Genomic DNA, 24068 nt, shown 5'->3' on the forward strand with positions numbered 1-24068 from the left:
GCTTTTTTCGTGGATATCTACTGAAAAATGTCATAAAAAGATTATGCTAGGATCACGAAATACTTCTTTAAGACCAAGACTAGAGAGAGAGAGAGAGAGATAGAGAGAGAGAGAGAGAGAATGTGTAGTGGTATATGACTTAGTAGCAGCCTCAAAGTGGTGACTGTTGAATGTACGCCCGGTTGAATTTTCAACATTGAACCACAGTGGGTGACATTTCAAAACTTTATTAATAAAAAGCTAAGATACGTGCATCCAACTATTTATCTCTAGCTCTTAACCATGCATACTGACACATCATGCGCTAAACCTGGGAAAACATAAAATAATTGTCTAGTCACTTTGAATTCTTGACATACATGTTAGATTGCATGTTGGTTTTTGTGTGATATTACCTATGTCGATGTTGTACACCATGTGTGCACTGAAATATTCATTTTCCAAATATCATTTTCATTAATATTGTATGTATTTATCATGTTATTAAAAAAATGTTATAAAACAATGTACTGTAATAAAAATTATATAAAAAATATAATTGACAATAATTGTGCCATTCTCATTGTGTAGGATTGCGCATGAACATCCAAGTGTAAGAAATAAACACCAAGCTCCGATTTCTCGAAGCTTGGCTAGTGGTCAGGCTTCCTAAGCCGCCAGGCTTAAATTCAATATACCAGTGCTTACAATTTTACATCGTACATCATCAAGAAAGATTAATCAATGAAATGGATCCTCAGTAGTAGGGCTAGCTTGCTGGCTTAGGAAGCCTGATCACTAGCCAAGCTTTCAGAAATTGGATCCTAATGTCTGATTTTGATCAAGATTGCAACCCGTCATACTTGAGAGCGTCAGGAGCATATCCCCATTTCAATAGAATCACCCAGGGATGAATAGTGATAACTTCGGGATCCTCACTAGTGGTTACTTTTTAACAAGCTACTGTGAATTTGATCAAACTTTGTAATAAACTCACCAGGCAGCATGTCACGCACCGTTTGTACTGGCAGAGGTATTATACTCCACCAAGCATGGTAATAACCTCGTATGGAATCCTCTGTAGTCAAATCTTTAGATACTAGAAATGTCTCGGTAGCGAGAATAAGACTCGCCAAAACAAAGAGACATTTCATGGTTACTCCCTTGACATTAATCAACGAGCTTTAAATGGTCTTGAGAACTCAAAGCAAGAAAGTACACTGCTTAATAATTCTACTCTCTCCTGTAAGATTCCAGTATGTGTCAATAAATAAAACTGCAGATACAACCCTTTTACTTGTGAAGCAGGTGTTTGGAATCAGTCTGCTCCCATAAAATTGGACTATTACCATTAAAACCCATACACCCCTAAGGAAGACATGACCTTAATCTCCCACACAGGGGGTATAGATTTCAAATGGAGTCATCCCTACAGGTAAGCCCATTTAAATTTCACACTCCCTGTGGAAGATTAAGATAATGTCTTCCATAGGGATGTATCATAATGGAATCCCGGGAATGGAATATTCAACTGGAATAGACCAATGCAGTATCAGTCAATAACACAGCACACTACTTTTGTTTACAGGACTAAATCAATCCGCTCTGCAAGTAAAAACAAAGCATGAGCTTGTATTTAACAAGGCATATACTTCCTTTTACTTCGGCATGCACAACTGGTTCATTTGATGTTATCTGATAGTATCTGTGACAGCACAGTGACAGTTTATCATGAAGGTGAAAGTCCGTTCTGTTCATGTGTGTACATAAGCCGTCATCTTACATTGCAGCTGCATGCAAAGGTACAGCATGGAGTACCAGAGTATAGGACCTGTGCAGTAGTAGCATAGTACTCATTGCCAAAACTTGTCAGCGCCAAAGCTGCTGCAGTAAAGGATTCTCAAGTAGCCCAATTTTTAAGCTTCCAAAAGCGACCAATGCCAGATATTTGGGCGGATTTATCCAAATTTAGAACACAAATCACTAAATTGGGCGGAAAAGCACTCGACTTAAAAACTTCTCGTACTTTTAAAATGGAAAGTTACAGACTAAATTATAAATGGTTACAAAATTGCAATTTGGAGCTTGAGATACTCAAAACCTTTATAAATAGGCTAAATTGAAAGGAAAACACGTCTAATTACATAACTGCCGTGGCATGATACTAACAGAAGTAGCTCAATTTTAGGCAAGTAGCGGCATGGAATCTTGTAGTGTACTAGGTGCTAATAAACTTGTTAATATTCATTGCATATTTCACACAAGAAAGGATGACTCTCTGGAAAACAAAATTTTTAGAGTATCATAGGCCTATAAACAAATGAAACTAGAACTACTGTTAGCTGGAACTCATTCCTTTAAGGCATGGGGAAAAATTACACAAAAATTGATATCATAATTGAGTTATGAGCTGGAATGCTATACACACTTTGAGTCAGAGAACAAACTGGCTAACACACCCATATGATGATAACAAGTACTTTAATAGTTCATATCCTTTAGGATTTATACAAACTTTGTATGTATATAATAATGTGTGTGTAAGTTTGTATGTACCATGTACGTATTACCCCAGCAGACCCATAATCCAGACAAGCACTGTACAATGTTTCTCGCTATAAAAAAAGTCATAACAAAAACTGAGAGGAAAAGTCTAAAATTAGCAAAAATCCAGTATCATCATAGTCATACTTTTTTTTCATTTGTTTAATAAATACAATTTCTGTTTCATTACTCATAACCATACTTTGTATTGTTTAATACATTTTTTTGATTTGCTTAATAAATACAATTTCTGTTTTAATATTCATAACCATACCTTGTATGTACCGTAGAAGTAGCGATATAACAGGCTTAATTACCATAGCGATAGGTGAAAACAAGTTTTGAATTTATTGACCTGCACTAGATGTATGCTGTAACTCTGCATTGATTATCAATTTATGATTGCAGTCACAAACACGACAGGTGATGAGGGCAGCCTACTTATAGTGCAGGGCAATACATTCAAAAATACTTGTTTTCCCCTATCGCTATGGTAATTAATCCCGTTACATCACTACTTCTACAGCAAATTGTTCAGGAGAGTTGTTTGTGGGTCGATTTCATAAAGGCTTGCACTGCCCTGTTAGTACCCATGGCCTTTATAAATCCAATGCAAAGTTACAATGGATATGGAGTTATATAGGCCTACTTTTAGGCACTTCAGATGTTATTACAGTGAAAGTTTCATAACAAAAAGTAACCCGGTCTGATGATTTTAGTTTGTGTTACCAGGTTTTATATAAACACATACCCAGGGGACTTAACTTTGTGTTAACAAATTTTATTACCTTTACGAAATTAGACCTTGTACAGTCTTATATAAGCACACCAGTTTTACACAATCCTTCCAACTGGCATGCTTCAGCCATGTATATAGGGGTAGATAGCCTTGACACAGATAATCACATAAAGTAAAAAGTATACTGCGCCAATAAAGTATCCTTACACTTGGAAAAACAATCACAATTTCAAAATTGAACAATATTGGGGCAAATTTGTTTTTTTAATAGATGCACTATCTAATCCTGCATATTATGACACCACATTGAATCCAATGTGACCTCAAGAAGTAAAGTTACAAGCAATTGAATAGACGAGGGTCCAGTTTTAAAAGTGACAAACTGGCCTATACAAGACGCAAAAAGATTCCAACAAGCGAAACAAAGAAACAACACAGTTTCTTCAATAAAGCGTTATTTAAAGCAGTTTTTATTTCAGTTTTTACTTCTCTGTACTTTTCTTAACTTTCATTTTATTTGTCAGTTCTTTTGTTCCAGTTTTCTTTTGTTCCTTTTGTTTTAAATTAAAGCCAAACGCATAAATTAGCCATTCACCTCTCTCAAACCAGATGTCTAGTCTGTGGAGTTTTGAATAGGCCAATTTGTCACTTTTAAAACTGGACCTTCGTCTAATCAAATGCTTGTAACTTTGCTTCGTGAAGGCACATTGGATTCAATGTTGTGTCATAATGTGCAGGATTAGATAGTGCATCTATTAAAAAAACAAATTTACCACAATATTTTTCAGTTTGGAAATTGTGATTATTTTTCCAAGTGTAAGGATACTTTATTGGCGCAGTATACAATGAAAACAAAACCAAGGACACATTGTTATCATGTTTTTATAAAGGATATCATAAGATTATAAAAAACATGTGATAACAATTTGACCTCTGTTTTGCTTTGTGGCCGAAGCGTGCCAATTTACCCCACATAAAGCTGAAGCGTGCCAGTAGTAGTCTATAGATGCCAATTAAATATATCTATTTTAGACCGTCACCCTTTCACTTCCTGAAAATATCATTAACAATGTCTTTTAAAATGTGTACAAAATTTATACTCAAGTATTTAATTATGAACATACTGGATTTATTCCAACCTTTCCGTCACTCAATACTTATAATGCTACTTATCCATATGGATCTTCCCCCCACAAAATAAAATTATAACAAGTCTTCTGTTTGGGGCTCATCATAATATAATACCCCTTGCAGATTATACACAAATCACATGACAAGTTGATGTCATTACAAAAACAATTGATATCTTAAATTAGAGAATAATTTAATTGCAAGGGACGGGAAGGGGGGAAATCACAACAGAAATATCTAGAAACACTGTACTTGGCATGCAAAAGGCATAACCAATCATCTAGAAACACATTGAGTACTTGACATGCAAATAGGCAAGCAATAAGCTGGATCTTTCCCAGTTTCCCGCATATTCAATAATGGTATTGTATGTTTATAAAGCTGGGAAAGATTCAGGTTCTTTCATAAGCACTCCCGACTCACAATACATGCAGCATACACATTCTCCGTTAATATACATGTTCAATTCTGAATAACCATTATACATGTTACAAAGCAATACTATGAATTCGAGTTACTACTAGTATTGCTATAGTCAGTCAGGCTTGGAAATAGGGAGCAACACCCCTGTTGTTGATGCTGCCGACTTGTTATAGGCAGCTTTGTATTTAATACTTCTGCAACTTTGAACCAAGATGCAGGAATCTGTATTGCACAACTGCACCCTGCAATTATATTACTTTATTTCCTACTTTTAGACTAGACCGACTATACATCACCATCACAAAGAGTGTACTATTGATTTCAATAGATTCAGAATTTTGGTCAGAACATTAAATTACTGGACATGTTAGAGGAAATGAATCAACTTAATACTACCTCACAACTGTACACCAGTATCTTTGCACATGTTGTGTAATGTATAGACGTCTTTCTGGCACAACATGTACTTGATGTCAAGTTTGCATCACCATATTTTCAGCTCCCGAGTGAAACAAAACGTTTTGTTTCAGATTCAGTTGCCATGGCAACATCAATACACTCAAAGGGTTGTCATCTTTTCAACATTTAATTACAGAGAAATGTCACATCAGGCAGTTTCTAGTAGTCACTGCTGAAACACTAAAATACAGAACCCTATTGGGCGATTCCGGTTGAAATACATACACCCCTTAATCTCCCACACAAGGGGTGTACATTTTAAATGGAGTCACCTGTGCAAGTAAACCCATATGGAATTCACACTCCCTGTGTGGAAGCTTAAGGTCATGTCTTCCATAGCGGGTGTAAGGATTTCTACTAGAATATCCCATTCAAACTATAAGGTGAACATCATCAACTACTGGTTTCATAAGATTGGTGCAACTCTGCTATGGCGAAGACCAGTGTTGCCAGTTTTACTATCTCTTTGTATGCTTACACAGATAACTGGCAAGAGATGGTAAAATTGGTCAACACCTGTTTGCTGCACAGCAGAGGTGCAAAAACAGAATTTCAACAGATTAAGATGGAATCAACTTGTTATTGAGTTTTTCCATCATTTGACCTCAAATTGACCTTATTTTATACAGACTTACATTCGATCTTACATGTGATAACAAACCTGATGAAAACATAAATTATAGGTTCATCAGGTTTGTTGATAAATCAAAATTTTAGTTTCTTTTTACCAACTTTCTTACTTACTCTTCATAAATTGGGCTAATGTGTATGTTTCAAATGGGGTTACCTGAATCAGGGGTGTGAGAGGCCACAGATCAAAAATGAGGAAAATCACTGAAAAACAGCGTAACATCATGGCAAAGCCCCAAATATGGGCTGAAAATAAAAGAAAACACATAAATTTTGCCAACCAAAAACAAGGAAATCAGCTGAAAAGAAGAACTCTCTCACCCTTGCTGAATGGGTGACTCCATTTGAAATATACACCCCCAATGTGGGATAGAGGCCATGCCTTCCATATAAGGACATATAGGGGATGGATTTCAACTAAAATAGCCCAATGCATCGGTCTCTATTGGGATAGTCCTTCAATAAGGCATACAAAATACTGACAGCGAATAAAAATTTCACTTAGTTTTGACAAACTAACAAACAAAATTTTGCAATTATATTTCGTACCCAATGAACACCAGATTGTCTGTAGATCTTCAGTCAGTATCTTTAACACTGAGAAACAAAAAACTTTATCTGTCTGTGTGCATACATCAAGACAGTTATGTTGTTTAATTTACAATGTGGATATGGGCATACTGCACAGATGGCGTAACAGGGTAATGCCCCACACTTGATGACCCGTATATTCCCCACTGCTGAATACGACATCTGCACTCTGTGTAGAATAACTATTATACATCCTTACTCCCCCGTTAAAGATCGCAATTACGACTGCATTTGGTATAGTACAACATAAAACTGGGTTCCATTCAATTACAAGGTATCATTTTATAACATTTAAACAAAACATTTGCTTTGAGCATATTTATAAATCTTTCATATAATTAAATTAAGATCTTTTAAATTTCATATTTTGTCTTCGACAGACATGTAGAAAAGGTATCCCCTAAAAAAGTAAGGATTTGTTTAATATAGTCATTGTATACATGCGTGTACAAGCACACTGAACACAGATACAGTAAAATTATAAATGTCTTCCAAGTGGTTTATATATATTTACCAAAGAGCAAGAACAAGAGAGGAAAAGAAATGGGCTATTTCACTTGAAATCCATACACCCCCTGTGAAAACCCTTAATCTCCCATTATAGGGGGTGTAGTAAGATTTCAAATTGAGACAACCTTTCAGTAACCCCATTTGAAATTCACACTCCCTGTGTGGGAGATTAAGTCGTGTCATCTACAGGGGGTGTAAGGATTTCAACTGGAATAGACCAATACAGCTTTTATCTTTATGCAAGGTCATTTATTACACTGGCGTTCAATTTTACATTTGGTACAAAAGAGCGTTATGAGACAAGACCTATGCCTGTCGCTTTAAGATTATTTTAGCCAACTGCCAGGAAAAATAGAAAAGCAGTTGTGTTAAATACCTTGTTTGCCTTTAATTAATACATTTGAATGCCAGATTGATTATTGAATGCAATGGTAAAGGTCTCAACTTTTTAAATATTTATTTATGAAGAAGAGGTTTCCTGAAAATTGTGGCGCTTCAAATATTCCTTTTTTTGTACAGGGAAGGGAAGATAAAAAATCCAGAATTCAGGATCAATCCTGAAAAACTTGGGTTTATTTACAAAAAAATGTTAACCACACTGCAGTTTAGAAGTCCCATTCAGTAATTTTGATTATCAATATAGCTTGAGAAATGCATTGCTTTTCGCATGGTCATAGGTCTATGGAACAAAAAGCAGCTTCTGTGGAAATTTTCACCCTATAAAGTTTTGTGCTTTGTATGTTTTTCAAAGCTGGCGCAAGATAAAAATGTAGTGAGTTTGCCTATGTAGATAATTTGAAATAAGTGAAATTAAAATAAAAGCAAAATGTATAACATTTTTGCACAGCTACAAAGTAATCATGTGAAAAAAATCATTGTTACAGTATTTATTTTTAATTCATTTGTAATGACAAAGGCCATCTCAAGAACCACTGAACCAACTATGATTATCTAAGTTTTTTGTATACAATTTGAGTGATTAAATTGCACTAGAGGTTCAAAGAGAATTATTTTTAAGCTCTTCTATGGTTGTTAATAGTTTGCTGCAAGTACAATTTCTTGAAGACATTGCTTAAACCATACATGTAACTTTAGATCTTTTATGGAAATTTTCTCTTAACCACCAAAGCCAGAAAGAGCGGTCACTATTTGTCGGGTATCAAGACATAGAACAGCTTATTTGTGACCATTCACCATAATGGGCCTAATTGGCAAGTTGACTTTTTTACAAGAAAATTCTCTCTTTTAAGCAAGGTTTACATTAATACATGGACTGCAAAACTGTCCATAAGGTGGCCAATGGGCATATATTCCATCCACATGTAGGAATAAATGTTGTTGGGTTTTTTTTTGTGTGTGTGAAATAAGCTGGAAAGAAATGCAATGACGATATAATATTCCCCAAGCAGGAAGAAACCTTTTAAAATGATCATCATATCTCAAACTGACCTATTTATGCTAATTGATTGAAGCAGCAAGGCAAACAATTTGTACACTATGGGCTATTGCAGTTGATATCCATACACTTACTATGGAAGACATGACCTTAATCATCTACACAGGCAGTGTGAATTCAAGTGGGGTTACCTGAATGGGTGACTCCATTTGAATTTCACCTGTGTGGGAAATGAAGGTCATGTCTTCCATTTGGTTTATGGATTTCAACTGTAATATCTCTGCATGTCTCTTAAAAACCCTGTATATTTAAGAGAACCACCTTGCATTGATTATTATAATTATTAAAAGATCTGCTATATAGGTTGCGCATCGTGTCACTAAGCTGCTTTTTCAAAAGAGAAAAAAAGCATTCAAAAATTCATCTGCTAGATAACAAACAGAAAATATCTTGATGTCTATTTGCAATCACTTTCAAAAACTAACTGCTTAACTGGGAATAAAATTTACGGTAAAGACCTACACTGGGCCATGTACAATCAAACTTCATTCCACAGCTATTAGGTGATCATATGCAAATCAATTAGCAAATTTCGCTCTGTGTTCATATGTTTTAGAAATGTCCAAAAAACCAGAACCAGAACTGCATTTCACAAAGGCTTGCAATGCTTTGCACAAAATCCAGTTGAGGATTACGACACTCTGTAGTGTCAATTTGACAAAGATGGTCTTTGACCAATATGCATCAGGAATAACTTGCTGTGCATAATAGAGATTTATTACATAAAATCTTGTCATAAATGTATGGCAAGTGAGGAGCACTGCAACTTAACAATGGGGTAATTGGTTACATGCTTTGCAACATTTTTTTATTTTTCCACTCATGCTTTGCAACATGAACCCCTATGTCTAGAATTCTAATGTCTATACTATGATCAGTTCGTAATAGGCGAGAATTATTCAGTTTTTGTTACTGCGCAAGTCAATATTAAGTCCTGCATAAATTCACCAAAGCAAAGAGCAGCGCATAGGTGCTGCGCCCAGCTGCGAGTACGCCATTCTATATCAATCCATGATGTACTGAGTCCCACTTCTATTATGAGCTGATCAGAGTATAAGCTTTTAGTTTTCCAGTCATAGACCTTTCCCACTGGTAAAAATGGAGGTCATCATGATTCAAGGACCTAGTCACAGAATTGCGGCTTTGCTACATCAGCCTGTGTCATGCCCATTGAATGAGACTATTATGTGAGCATGTCACGCATGCAGTGGAAAGGGGTACTTCCCTCACATAATCCCCCCATGCCCCAGTCAAACTGAAATACCTGCTTGTTTTACAAGCTACGTGCAATGCATTATGCTAGTAAACCACAGTAAGCGCTACACGTGAGAATCTTTGTAATGTTCACGCAATAAAGACGACAATTATCTTTACATCTGTGAGTGCCAATTCAATATTGCGCATTTCCCATAACGTTACAAACCCATAGGGCTATTACAAAGTACAAGTTCTGCCAGTCTTGTTTGGATATGTCCTGATTCAGTCTGCCAATTAGGATCCCACTTATATTTACACATATATGATTAGATGGTGTTCAACATTTTTGCCAGTTTCCAAAATGTACGAAGTGTACATATTTTTTCACACCTTAAGATATATATTCATAAAAAATGGTGAATATGCCATCATTTAACTGTGGAAAAAACTAACAATATTAATTTCTTCTTGAACAAATTCATCAGTACTGTTCATAGAAGAATTGTTAGTTGTGATTTCATACGACTAGTCCAATAAAATATCCACTTACTTGCAGACATTTCGGAAGCTGTACAAGTACAACTTAAGTCACGGTTTTGACGATCTGATAACTGACAGAAAATCAACTGGCAACTCGGTTGCTAAGCAACAGTCAACATCAGCTGTACATAGATTGTCATTACAACAATAGCATTGATAAAGGAAACTGATAGTTTCCGAAACGTCTGCAAGTAAGTGGATGATATTTTATTGGACTAGTCATATGAAATCACAACTAACAAAAATTAATTTCTCTTTCATATATACGCACTATACCATTTTTCACCCTGATGTGGCAGTGACGTCAAAGCGTTGAGGCCGCTGTTTCGCGCACGCATCTATGGAGCATCTTTAAGCGTGTGAGTCACACACTTGCCAGCACTTTAAGAGCTTTAAGCAAACACTAGAGATTTGTAGTTGCACCCAATGAAATGCACACAAATGTCACTGCCACAGCAGGGTGGAAAATAGTAGAGTTAGTTTTTACCCCCTCCTCCTCTCATACATACACTTTGTATGCATGGGAAAATTGCAAAAAATGTTTAATGATCCCTTGTGATGGAAATGAAAAACTAACAACATATTCCAACAGAAATCTCCAGATTACTTTAGCTAGAACTTCTGCTGCAAATCGGACCATTTTAGCCAGCCAGCCAAGAAGCTACTGCCTACCATACATGCATGCTGTAATTGCTGGTATGTATATAACCAGCCTGAGTGACATCTCTCTGTGTTAAGGTTGCTGATCATGTTATGCTAGATAGCTATACATGTCCTTTTCCCCATCTACACGCTCAAGGTATTCCTTCTCTATTAGGATGTCAATACATTTCTGAAATCAAAATCAAATAAATCAAGTAGTGGTATGTTAGTGTAAAGATTGATTGATCTTGTGACTTACCTACACATCTGCTATTTTCAAAGTTCTGTTTAGGCCAAAAAAATGTTTGTATCTGGCCACCCGCACACGTCATAAAATCACACACAAAATATTTTTTCATCTTTTTAAAAAACAAAATTGAAGAAATTATCCAGCAAGATCATCAAAAGTCCAAAAGTAACTGAAAAAAAACATTCTGGGGAAAAAAACAACTCATACTGCATTACATTTCTAATCTCCATATAGCTTCCTTGAGTCAGCAAAGTAAAATCAAATTGGGAGATTTTCTCAAAAAATGCTTATTTTTGAAGAATACTTTTATGCAAGTTGAACTCCTTGTGTCATTTCCTTTCTGAAAATGTATACTTTTCTGTACTTATTGTCATTACTTTTAGAGATATAATAAAAAACAATGTCTAAATTACTGCCTCGAGGAAGGTATAATGGACTATAGAGACAAATATTGCTTGGGGTCTTGCGTGTGTAAGCATGGAAATTATGCATCAGGTAACTGACAAGCCCTATAATGCTTCATCCTGGCAAAGGTGTATTGCCAGAAAGAAACGATTCAAAAAATATTATCCACAAAATAAAATTCTTTACATATATTATTTTCCGAATTAAAGGGGCAATTTGTAATCCGCAGCCTCAACTTGCTCCAATTTTTATATATATATATATATAACATTAGAAACCTGGTACCACATCATGATTATGTGCATAAGCTTTCTTCCAGATTTGGTCAAAGATGTTGTCCTATTTATATTTCGGGCTGTAACACAGTTTGAGTAATGAAGTCAAGGAATCAGTGGCGCAGCCCGGGGGAGCGGAGGGAGCAATTTTCAGTGATGAAAATAGGGGATGGCAAAAAGTAAAGTGTAATTAAAATGACTGAAAATGGGTAAAAAATTGACACATGGGGATGAGAATTTGGCTCTGCCCTCTCACACTAAAAACCTGGCAACGCTGCTGCAAGAAATGGAAAAAGAAGAAAGACGACAAAGATGTTGGTGAGATAACATCACCACCTTCATGAGTACAACAGCTTGGGCAGGAGCAGCAAGAGATTTAAGCTAACGAAAAAAGTTGGAGGGCTGCACACATCAGTGAGTGAAAATAAATGGGCTATTCCAGTTGAAATCCATACACCCCTATGGAAGACATGACCTTAATCTTCTACACAGGGAGTGTGAATTTCTAATGGGGTTACCTGAATGGGTTACTAAATTTGAAATCTACACTCCCTGTGTGAGATAGTAAGGCTGTGTCTTCCATAGGAGGTGTAATGGATTTTAACTGAATATGCCAATATGAGTTGTTGTAAAACTTACCTTGATAACAGGCACTCTAGGTTTGAACCTGCTTGAGAGCTGTGTTAGCACTTCTCCTAGGAGCTGCTGATGCCGTAATGCTTTGCGCATCTTCATGATACGCACTATGGCAGCCTGGAAATTAATACAAAAATGAAAATTCATCATCTTTGGCATATTTGGCTGAGAAATAAACTAAACATTGCATATTGGCCATTCATGTGGACATCACTATCACAGATTTCCAACAACATTTATAATTTCTTAACCACTTGGAGAATGAAGATAGGATTTTGTGTTTTTACTGTCATCTATGGTGTCAAAGATTTTGAGTAGCATCTACTACTAAGCTATTAGAAACCCAGAAACCAATCAAATTAACCAAGTTCAAAGCCACTACCTGCTGACCCTTGTTCCAACAGAAAAGCAGGCTAATTGAATAGTAATTATTAAAAACAAGTTTTTTATCAGTGCCGGGAGCCAAATAAGCCCTCAAGATTCAAATTTTCTATTTGGGCACAGTCGCACACAAAGGTTTTTTATTTGTGTTTTGCAATTGCTGTATGTTTTTAGCAATAAAATGGCAATAAATAAATAAACAGTCTGCACTCAATTATTATGCGTTTATCCCCGTGGGCACTTCTGTCTTTTCACAGTGCGTCTGATTGGCTAATTTCATGATATATTCATCCGAGTAACCAATCAAAGTAGAGCTTTTAGATCTTTTAGCAATTTGTGTCGAATCCCTTCAGCCTGACTGACTTTTCTTAACATATCTCTGATTGGCTTAATACACTGATATAACCCTCTTTATAACCAATGAAAATAGTTAGAGGTTGATAGGATTTGACACCAACCTGAATAAGAAGTTTGCGGTCTTCTTCAATGTGTTTGTGGGTTGACTCCTGCTCTTGTTTCTGTTCTGTCTTCATAGGTACATTAATATTTACACGGAGCTTTTTGCTGAAAAAATAAAATTAAAACATCAACATTGTTACTTGCACACTCTCAAAGATGTACAGAGTTGTAATGCAATTTGCCTATTGCACAATTCTGCCATGATGCAAGGAGAGCCTCCAACTGGCATGACATGAAAGGATGAATTACATAGCTTTACACAATGTTATATGACTGGTTCAATTCCCATTCATGTATGCTGCCAGATCAAGGCTCTCCTCGCACATGCGGAACCATGCAATAGGTGAATACTTTTGCTTAATCAGAATTGTCTCAATCTCAGATAACAAGCCCCCCCCCAAAAAAAAACCCCAACCCTGTTCTGCGGGCAATTTCCAGGGGGCAAGTAATAATTTTGCACGGAGCGCACGTAAATTTGCACAAATACCAGCAATTTGGGTATAATCAAGTTGAATTTCGGTCTTAAATTGATTTTTCAAATGACTATTTGTGCTGAAATGTGTGCTTGAATATCACCACTTGGAGGGGGCAGAACTGATGCTAAATTGGTCCATTAGGCACCCCCCTAAGATGGCGCCCAGAGCATGTGCCCTCCCTTACCCTCCCCTAGCTACGCTACTGTTAGCAAATGATATATAAAATATGTAAGTATTTTTGGCAAATTTTCAGCCAAAATAAATCTATTTTTTGTCCCAAACAGCAGATTTTACATGCATACAACAATTAGTGTGGGACATACTGCATGGTGAAACAAAGATTTAAAAAAAATTGTTCTCTAATAGTTTATTTTATTCTTTTTTAAATCATGTTGCTGAAATTTGTTTCATGATTTTTTTTGCAAATCTGGCATGGTGGCATAACGCCAAGTCAAATGATCAAGAATTAATACAAATTTTGGATTTTAACATGTTTATAGCCCTAGTAGAATATTTCAGTGTAGTACATTGTTTGAACAAATGAAGACAAAATTATGACCAAGTACAAAAATGACCTGTATTGCTTGGTACAGTAACATTGTGTAATAAATCTTGAAAGCAGTGAACATCTTATTTTGTGCTGCGAGTCAAATTTGTAGTATCAAATTGCTTCAAAGGACATCATCTCCAAAATACAATGACAAATTCCAACAAAATCAACAGATCAAGTAATACTTGTATTCCATTTCAATTGCATGCTATTCTTAACATTTCAAATGAAATCAATTTTATATTTGTAATATTTCTTGAAAATGACTCATGTGTCAATCATTTTATAATGTACTATTAATGTACTTACTTTTTATATCCCAAGAATAACCTGAGCTCTGATGAAGGCTTCAATTCTTCTTCTGTATCGTCACATTCCTAGGAAAACAGCAAACGTGTGTCAAAGAAATATTTCATTGTTAATTTTATTCAAATATGAATTGTTTGATTGGTTCATAGGGCTAAATAATTATAAGCACCCAAATCGCAATGACGTGTGACTCTTTCAAAATTCAACTCGGAAGCATTGCCTGTGTTTGCACATTAAATTTCTGCACTACGCACCGTGCCTTATGCTGTGTGCATGTTGCCTTTCAAATGAATCAACTTCGATTTCTTTCTGTGAAAAGTTTTCTTTTTAACAAGGGGTAATAGAAAAGATATAACATTTTCAGCATTTTCACACTTAAAGTATGTAACCTCTCTATAGGGAACATGTAAAAAATAACGGGCTTTGCTTAGCCTAACCCCTTATGTTATGGGCATCACACTCTGCATTTAGTGGTGTCCACGCCTCACCGTGTATTCCATTATAATGTGAATTGTATTATTTTTGAATATTATTGATGAGATGAGATGAAATAAATATTGAATTATATTAATTTTTATGTTTTTCCCTGGCAAAGAAAAAAAACCTGTTTGCTTGTCCTCAGACTCTCTCTGGAAGACAGGGCCGGTTGGTTGAACAGCTAGTATATGTCAATAGTATAGGCCTAATTAGCTTTTCAATTAAAACAAAAATACCTAAATAGCTGTGATTTTGGATATTTCTCTATCACTTAAGGGGTACTACACCCTGCCTAATTTTGTGCCTATTTTTGCATTTTTCTCGAAAAATATAGCTCATTGGTGACAAGTAAGATATGTATATTATAGGGGCAAGGACTACAACTACTGCACTGGAAAAAAATTTTCAGCACAGACAACAGTTGTGGAGTTACATTACAGTCTAAAATGCGGGAAAACCAATATTTGATCAATAAATCAATAACTACTTGCCTTGAGTTGCTGAATTTTCAGTGCAGTAGTTGTAGTCTTTGCCCCTGTAATATACATATCTTACCTGTCACCAATGTGCTATAATTTTTGAGAAAAATGCAAAAATAGGCACAAAATTGGCCAGGGGTGTAGTACCCCTTAAGGACAGTATTTATTGTGGGACATTCGAGTACATCAGACATATCGAATTGCATTCTGAATACGAAGAATGTCCTTCTGATATCAAATAATTTTGATTTTTGAAGATATGGATTTTTTTCCCAAAACACCAAAAAAATTAGGTCTTTTGGGGAAAAAATCCATATCTTCAATATGAAAGGTAAAAATTTTCAATTGATCGTCGGCTTTTCCTCCCAGCTACATACACTTTAAGAATATATCATTAGATTTATAAAATTTACTTTGAGGACTGTTATATATCAAAAATTTGTCATAAAATTTGTATTATATCGTGAATTTCAAAAAATGAAAATTATTTTATATCAGAAAGACATTCTTCGTATTCAGAATGCAATTCGATATGTCTGATGTGCTCTCATGTCCCACAAAAAATACTGTCGAAACGCTCATTCCAGATCCCTTAATTCATATTTTAAAATAGTTTAGAAGTGAAGTAAATGTTTAAAAACCCTTTTTTTTCTCTTTTTTTCACCATCAGTGTGAGCATAAGCAAACACATTCTTTTTCCAGATCAGTGCATGCCACATCATCCTACAGACCCACCAGCTTACTTACCAGTAACTTGCACTTGACCAAAATTTGTACAACTTGCATCAGAATATCCTATAAATGGAAAAAAAAAACAACATAATAAGAAAATAACTAGGCATTTACTTAAAAAGTTGCTTTTTTCAGAGTCTTGGTTAGCAGTGACGTCACTAGGGTCATTTGTTAACATAATCAAATAGAGATATCATAATAATAATAACATATCTGGTTGATTCAAGGAAAGGATCAATTAATCTTGGTATTCCTATTCTATTGGCCAATTCACGTGCATTGTCACATATAAGGCTTCAAAAATATTTCCTGTTAGAGCATGTTGTTTTGGGGGAGCAATTTTAAACTTTTAAGTCCACGGATGGACAAAACTATTATGCGTTTCGGGTTACATGTGTTTTGGGACTAGTTGATCAGCAAAATATTTAAATACAAAAACATATTTTGAATTCTGGTCATATGCCGTCAAAAAATTGGGTTATTTATTTTGCATAAATATTTTGACTTCCACAACTTGATGTAAAATTGCGAATTCCTTGCAATTTTTTACAAATTTTTGAGAAAATAATATTTCCAATACTGTATCACAAATTGTAGCAAACCAAGGCAATATTGCAAAATGACAACCAAATATGAAACCATCTTCCAATTCACACAAAATATTTGTGGAATTTCCCCAGAATAATGTCTAAGTCAGCATTCAGAAGTTAAGTCGGTTGGAAAAACCAGAATCCTATAAATATTTTTGTTCTAGCATTTTGATTCGCAGTCCGAGGACATAGTCGGTCTGGCAATTGGAAACACAAAAATATTTTTGTCCAACCTAAATGTAACAAGTAGATTTCCTATTTTTGTTACTTTTTAATTTATGGCTTCCTGTGACAAAAACAAGAATACTGCAATGAATTGTACTGTACCGGCTTGATTTGTGTGTTGTCCAATAACTGTTGTATCGTGTATGAGTTGGATGTATTGAACTGTAACAGGACTGCCATCTGAAATGTTGATGCCTGCACGATAAATAAAAAAACAACAACACAAAATCGGTTACAAAATTTGAGTGGAAAATGATCTACTTAAATGTACTTAATTAAAGAAACAATCAATGATTTCATTCATCCAAATTCAGATTTGGACATTTTTGAAAAGAATACGTAAAATTATATTATGCAATAATAAACCATAAATGGTTTTGAAAATGGCAAATTTGAAATAAATGGGCTAATCCAGTTGAAATCCACATACCCCTATGGAAGACATGACCTAAATCTTCCACACAGGGAATGTAAATTTCAAATGGGGTTACCTGAATGGGCGACTCCATTTGAAATCTACACCCCCTGTTAGATTAAGGTCACATCTTCCATGGGGGTGTATAGATTTCAACTGGAATAGTTAAATGTGAAAAATTTAATAATAAGTTCAAAATCATGGTTAGCATACGAGAATGAGCAGTTGATACTGGGGAGAGCCAAAATCAAATGATCACAAAAAGCCATCATTCCTTTCAATTGCATTTAAAATGTACATGGTTCTTTGCTTTGCAATGAAAGTGCGACATGAGCATCTTGATGGACAAATCTTATTTAAATCTTCATTATTATTGTAACACTTTGAGAAGGAGTTATCTGAATTTTCAATGATATATGAAATAAGCTTGTCATAAGTTTGTACTCAAAAATATTTTGAGTATCCTTTCAAGTGCACCCATCACAAATTATTTGAATGCAGTTTGAGAATACGAACTATATCACTATTCACAGGTTTTTAAAAAAATCCCAAGAACTAACTGTTGGGCTGTGACATGAAATATACATACTCCTGCTGAATATAGACCATTCTTAGTCAGTGGGAGTGGTCTATTACGTCAACACATAATCTAATTGGACAATCGCATGATTTTGGGTGTCGTCTATCAGGCCGTAGACGACCCCACGTCATCATGAGTGTTGATAACACGTAACACGCTCATAGAGGTGCGGCGTATGTATTATGCTGTATGCATAGACGCAAAGCGGAATACTCGCACTCACTAGCAGTACACGCAACAAAAGATGTGAAGTTGTAAACAAGTTTCGTTCATTTTAGAAAAAGGGGAGCTTTTATGACGGTAACTTAATTTTTGCTTAAAAAAATTGCTTATCTAAGAATGAGAATAAACGATAGGAATTTTTATCCTCTACCTATGATAGACGACAGGCAGGTCCAATATTTTTATTGTAGTGGATACTGGCTGCGCCGGCATCCACTATTCAAAATATTGGACCTGCCTGTCGTCTATTACACAGTAGAGGATAGTCAAAATAAAAATTCCTATCGCTTATTCTCTAACTTTTATCCATCCATCCCCACATACCTGTAGTGTGTATCTATTCTTGAAGCAATTGGTCACCAGTTCACCCTTGGACATCTGGAACACCCACATCAGCTTTCTGCCACTGTGCTGACTTGCATAGAAGGTGGTAAAGCGCTGATAACTTCGCTCCAACTGTACACATGGGGACAGACACAAATAAATACATATCATAAATACCATTGTGGAACTTGCACATGGGTGTGCATGTGAGCTACTTGATACTCTAACCTTAAAAATCATGGTTTTCAATTTAATTTAATCTAATTTAGTTTAATCAAAATCAAGCACATTGATTGCCAGTATTGATTTCAAGGCTGAACCTTTTAAAACTTCTTTGACACTTTCATAAACCAGACTAGCAATTCTAAAACAGTTCACAGTCCAACTACAAAATTATTACTGTTCTCGTCTGGACAATTGGATGAAAATTGCCTCTATGTGGGATCTAAAGTTAATAAAAAATACACAATGTCCTTCTCCCAAAGTTATTTCGTTATTTGATACCCATTTTGAGACTTTTTCCAGGACTTTCATCATGAGTCTGGTAACTTTTCCATGATTTACTGCAAATTTGATATGGTTTCTGGGACTTTGGTTCATTACTTTTCTACCCTATCTGGTAATTCCAATTTTCTGCATTATGCCTTAGTTCAGCACTAGCAAGGGGTCAGATCACAATCAACATCAGGATTCAATTTACTTAACTGAAAATACTATAGTGTTGAGTTGGAAATCTGGATACTTTTATGCAAGTGATTTATCAGAACAAGAGCTCCTTCATATATTTCAACTGCACATACCTCACTCGGTAGGTTGAAAGTACATCCCTGTTGGAATGGCCATGATCCAGAGCATAACACCTGTATGCTGAAGTCTATGTTCAGAGCCTCTGTGTTTTGCAGGTGTGATCTGAACTGTTCATTGAGGTCTTTGCTCACCCCAATGTCCTGGAACATACGCTGTAGCTTAGATGTGTACTCAAAACCACATGCTTGCTGTTGGGATACAATGGGAGACATATATATTATTATATATGTCTATGCCTGCAGCAAGTGGCTGCAGGCATAGAAAAAAACATTTACTGTGTAACTATAAATAAGTCGCTCTTTTAGCATGTTTAGCAATAAGTAGGCCCAGACATGGATACGCACTTAAGACGCCAGTATTGTGTTGGGCGCAAACTTTAAGATACGCTGGTTATGTTAATTCCTCTTCTGCACAAGCATCAAAACTCATGACATATTCTTTGTCATTTTACACATTGCAACTGACGAGTGTGGATGGGTGAAACCATCCATACGAAACAAATTTGTATTACGATGTGGTAATTTCACTAATAATAATATATTATTATATACTGTTAATATCTTCATACAAAATAAAGGAGACACAGAAATAGGCACCATGAGCATGCTGCTTACAATTATTGTAACTGTGATGACCTGGAAATAGTCACAACCATATATTAAAGAGGTACAAATAGCACCCAACACTCCCAATTATTGCATATTCATGAGGGCCAATCATTCTATTGCCCATGTCTAACAACTTATGCACGGCGTTGCATGCCTTTACGTATACATGTAATGTTATATGTTATGGAAAGAATGAAGCTTGCTACCAGTATGAAAGGTCTCGATGTATAGAATTCTAGCTATAGATACCCCAAAACTGTCACCAGTTCTGCACCAAATTACATTGATAACAATTGATGACTTAAAAAAAAGCAATTATGTGAATATTAGTTCATCAAAGAAAGGAATTTCCTACTTAAGATACACTTTTGGCATTTCTCTGTGAGGATATTAACTTTATTGGAGGCCGACCAACCTCAGTGAAACTGTTAAAATCAACAGGCTTCAAATTCTTCATTGAAAGACCTGAAATAGTTTTGCAGCATCACCAATATATAGAAGAAGACAATCTAAATCATCAAATATCATATACCTGGACGAAACTTGGATCAAAACAACCCACAATAATAGCAAATGTTGGGTCGACAATAAAGGAAACAGCGGTTTTCCAAACCCTTTGAGGAAGGGACAACGCTTAAAAATTGTCCATGCTGGAAGTGAAAAGGGCTTTGTGGACTCACAAAACAACACCAGTTGGTGACTACAACAACGAGATGAACTCTGCTCATTTTAGGAATGGATGGGAAACAATGTTTTCCCCCAAAGACTCAATAATGGACAACACAAGCTACCACTTCAAATACCAAGAAATCAGAATTGCAGGAATGGCTCACAACAAATAACACCTCATATTCCGCAAGTCTAAAAAACCTGAGCTGTATAATTTGATTAAGATGTATAACCCATGTTATCAAAAATATAGAAACAATGCTTTGACCAAAAACATGGACATGAAATTGTGAGATTGCCTCCTTACCATTGTGACTTGAATCTGGAGGAATTAATTTGGGCCAATATTGAAGGTTATGTTGTAAAACACAAGCAAAAACCGAACAGCTATCAACCAATTATTTGACCACGCAGTAGAAAATGTCACTGGGAATAATCTAAAATGTCTATCCACCAATTATTTAACCAGCAGGCAGTAGAAAAAGTCACAGGGAATAATCTATTCAGCAATTATTTGACCAGGTAGTAGAGAACGTCACAGGGAAAGATTTAAAAGGTAAATGCGGCTAGACACATAATTGATGTCAAAAAAATCTTACTGGTTGAATGATAACATTCATGTCTGTGACAATGACATTGAACAAGTCCTTATTAAGTTGAATCAAGATTCAAACAGTGACAATAATGATAATGAGGACCAGGAAAGATACAAGAGAATACCTAAGTTTCATTGTCATTATTTTGCACAATTCATATTGTATGGTCAACGATTCATATACCTTTTTGTTTGTTTGGTATGCCTACTCTGCGAGCAGGATTTGTTTTATGTGTGCCCTCTTTACTCAGGCAGGATTGATTTTATGCAAGTTACAGTAGGATTATCTCTCAGCCAATGGAATCGTTGGATGACGTAGTTCGATGTTTCAACCTAGTGTGAAATATAGCCTCTTTTGAAACCTAAAATTACACCAGACTCACCTTAAGTTTAGAAATCATACTGGCCTCTCGCGCCATCGCTAGCGAGTTATGATGCACTAGCCTCTTAACAAGCATTTTACTGTAAAATTTCTGAAACACGTCTTTGTCATCTATATACTTGAATACTACCATCTACGTAGGAAGAAAAAGAGAAAAAAGCAATTTGATTAATGCATATCTTACAAAAACATAGTGTCAGCAGGTCCGGGAGACCCTCCAACATTGAAAAGTGAGTGGGGAAGGGTAAGATACAGGGGAGAGTCTGTGCTTCACATAATTGCATGCATGTTTTACTCGCCTCACTATTTTGATAGGGCACACTTTTCAATTGTTTTAGTACAAGTGTGCCAACATTTTTTTTTCCTGGATTGTAGGTGTGTTTGGTCTACTCTGGGCACCCCGGGCATTCCCCAAATAATACATACCCGGTCTGACCCGTCCTGAACAATTTGGAAAGATCCCACCCGATTTGATATTTCATTGGCACACCGGGCCGGCCGATCCGAATATGTGTTAGCCTCATCCCGATCCATGCCAGCCGTTTCCAGAACCGATCCGATCAAATATTAATTAAAACTAAGAATGATGAACAATGCAGGCCATATACCGTGTGCACTCGCATGAATTGGGGATGGTGAACACAATGTGTAGTATGTAATATGTCGATAATCTCGGTATTCTCACTCATTTCTCACATCACAGAAGGAAAGAGGACTGAAATTTTGTATTCTTTATATAATACTATATTAATAATATTAAGAAAGAAACCTAACCCATTAAAATTTAGCCAAAATTCACTCCAACACAGCTCAACACTTTGATATATTCTCCAATCCACCCGCCCCATTTTTAATATATTTTCAATTTGATCTGTGAAGTTGGTTTGTGTGGCTGTTTATCATAAAACAGGGGAACTTTGGTAGGTCACTTTTTACAAGATGGCTGTGATTTAAGAGGCATGCACCTACCACTTGATTGAGGGTATCCTCAAGTTCTGCTTCCTCTGGATTCTTCGAGCTCTTCTTCAGTAAGGAATCACAGTACTTGGCCAGTAATTCAGGGGATTTACTTGATGAGTTCACCATCTTTGTAACTGAATTGCTATTGATAAACCTACCACATGCCTGAAATGCAAAACATCAAATAATGATTAGTCATAATTAGTTATTACAACTACGTATGAATATGCAATTTCTATATGCTTTAGTAGTCTGGTTATGTCCTTCCTCTATGTTCAACAAATTATCACCATTCTGGGTCACCATATGTGTGGCATCCATTGAGCGCAAACTTGCCATAGCCCTCAAGGTGATGTCAGACACAACATTCCAAGTATATCTCTGCTGGTGACTATATGCGATATAGTGAGGCATGTAATCATACCAGTACCAATATAGGTGTAATAACCACAAGGGTATAAAAGAAATTGAATACAATTGTACCCATTGGTGGTACGTACCTTATCCAGAGCAGCCACAAAGCCGGCATCATTAGTGAAAGAAGAGAGCACCAAGGCATTATATTTTCTATGTACATCCAATATAGTCTGCACATACATCTTGGGATCCTGCAGAGTAATATAAAAATCAAAATTATTCTTGAGTTGACAAAAACCCTGTACAAATGAAACATCACAAAACAAAAGTACACTCCCCCCTCCCAAAAAAAAACAACAACAACGAGCCATGGATTTACAAAATGGATTTCTTAAGTTCATCCTGCTTTAAAGACAGTTGCTGACCACATTGGCCCACGACACACTATAACCCATTCTAGCATCAATTCTGGGATATAGTTATATAAGACATGTGCAGTACTCTTATCAGCCTACATCTAGTAAAACCAATGAAGCCAGGATCAGTTTAACAAGTTTCATAAAAGTAAACCTGCACAATTAACAGTAATTCCTTATCCCAGGGAATTTCAAACTAGCTCAATGTTTACCATGAAACTGCACACTGGGCGCGACTCATACAGTCACACACGAGTCCAGTGCCTTAGCAATTGAAATTTGTAATTTCTAAGTACTTCAACCCTTTCATACACTTACTGGGTGTGGGTCAAAAAGATCTAAAAAAAATTGCAGGAAAAACTATCAGAGCCTTGAGCTCTGAAGGCTGTAGTATGACCTTCACTGTTTATAACAGGCCAACCCCATTTTAAAGTCCAGACCATGCATATATAACCCCATTTTGAAATTGTGATTCTTTTTTCTCCTCGTTAAATTCTTGCAACTCAAAATGAGTTCATATGCTCAAACCATTCAACATAATGCCAGATCCACCCAAGTCCCTTCTCTGCAAAGTCCATAATCGCAATATGTGACACGATATGGTCCATGGAGGCCAAAGGAGGCATTTTTGAAAATTGAGTTACTATA

General features: G+C 35.9%; 1 protein-coding gene across 1 annotated transcript in view; it reads right to left on the reverse strand.

Annotated features, from left to right (window-relative positions):
- Positions 1-2441: 2441 nt before the first annotated feature.
- LOC140142875 (cullin-1-like) overlaps positions 2442-24068 on the reverse strand; it is a 51644-nt gene continuing 30017 nt past the window's right edge. The window contains exons 10-20 of the mRNA XM_072164895.1: positions 23148-23255; positions 22657-22812; positions 21689-21820; positions 19427-19621; positions 18627-18758; positions 17188-17280; positions 16286-16333; positions 14583-14650; positions 13247-13352; positions 12411-12524; positions 2442-11031 (exon numbers count right to left, since the gene is read on the reverse strand). Coding sequence (XP_072020996.1) covers positions 10951-11031; positions 12411-12524; positions 13247-13352; positions 14583-14650; positions 16286-16333; positions 17188-17280; positions 18627-18758; positions 19427-19621; positions 21689-21820; positions 22657-22812; positions 23148-23255 — 1233 coding nt within the window. The 3' untranslated portion in view covers positions 2442-10950. The remainder of the gene's footprint in view (positions 11032-12410; positions 12525-13246; positions 13353-14582; positions 14651-16285; positions 16334-17187; positions 17281-18626; positions 18759-19426; positions 19622-21688; positions 21821-22656; positions 22813-23147; positions 23256-24068) is intronic.

This window comes from Amphiura filiformis, chromosome 20 (assembly GCF_039555335.1).
Source record: "Amphiura filiformis chromosome 20, Afil_fr2py, whole genome shotgun sequence".
Taxonomy (NCBI): Eukaryota; Metazoa; Echinodermata; class Ophiuroidea; order Amphilepidida; family Amphiuridae; genus Amphiura; species Amphiura filiformis.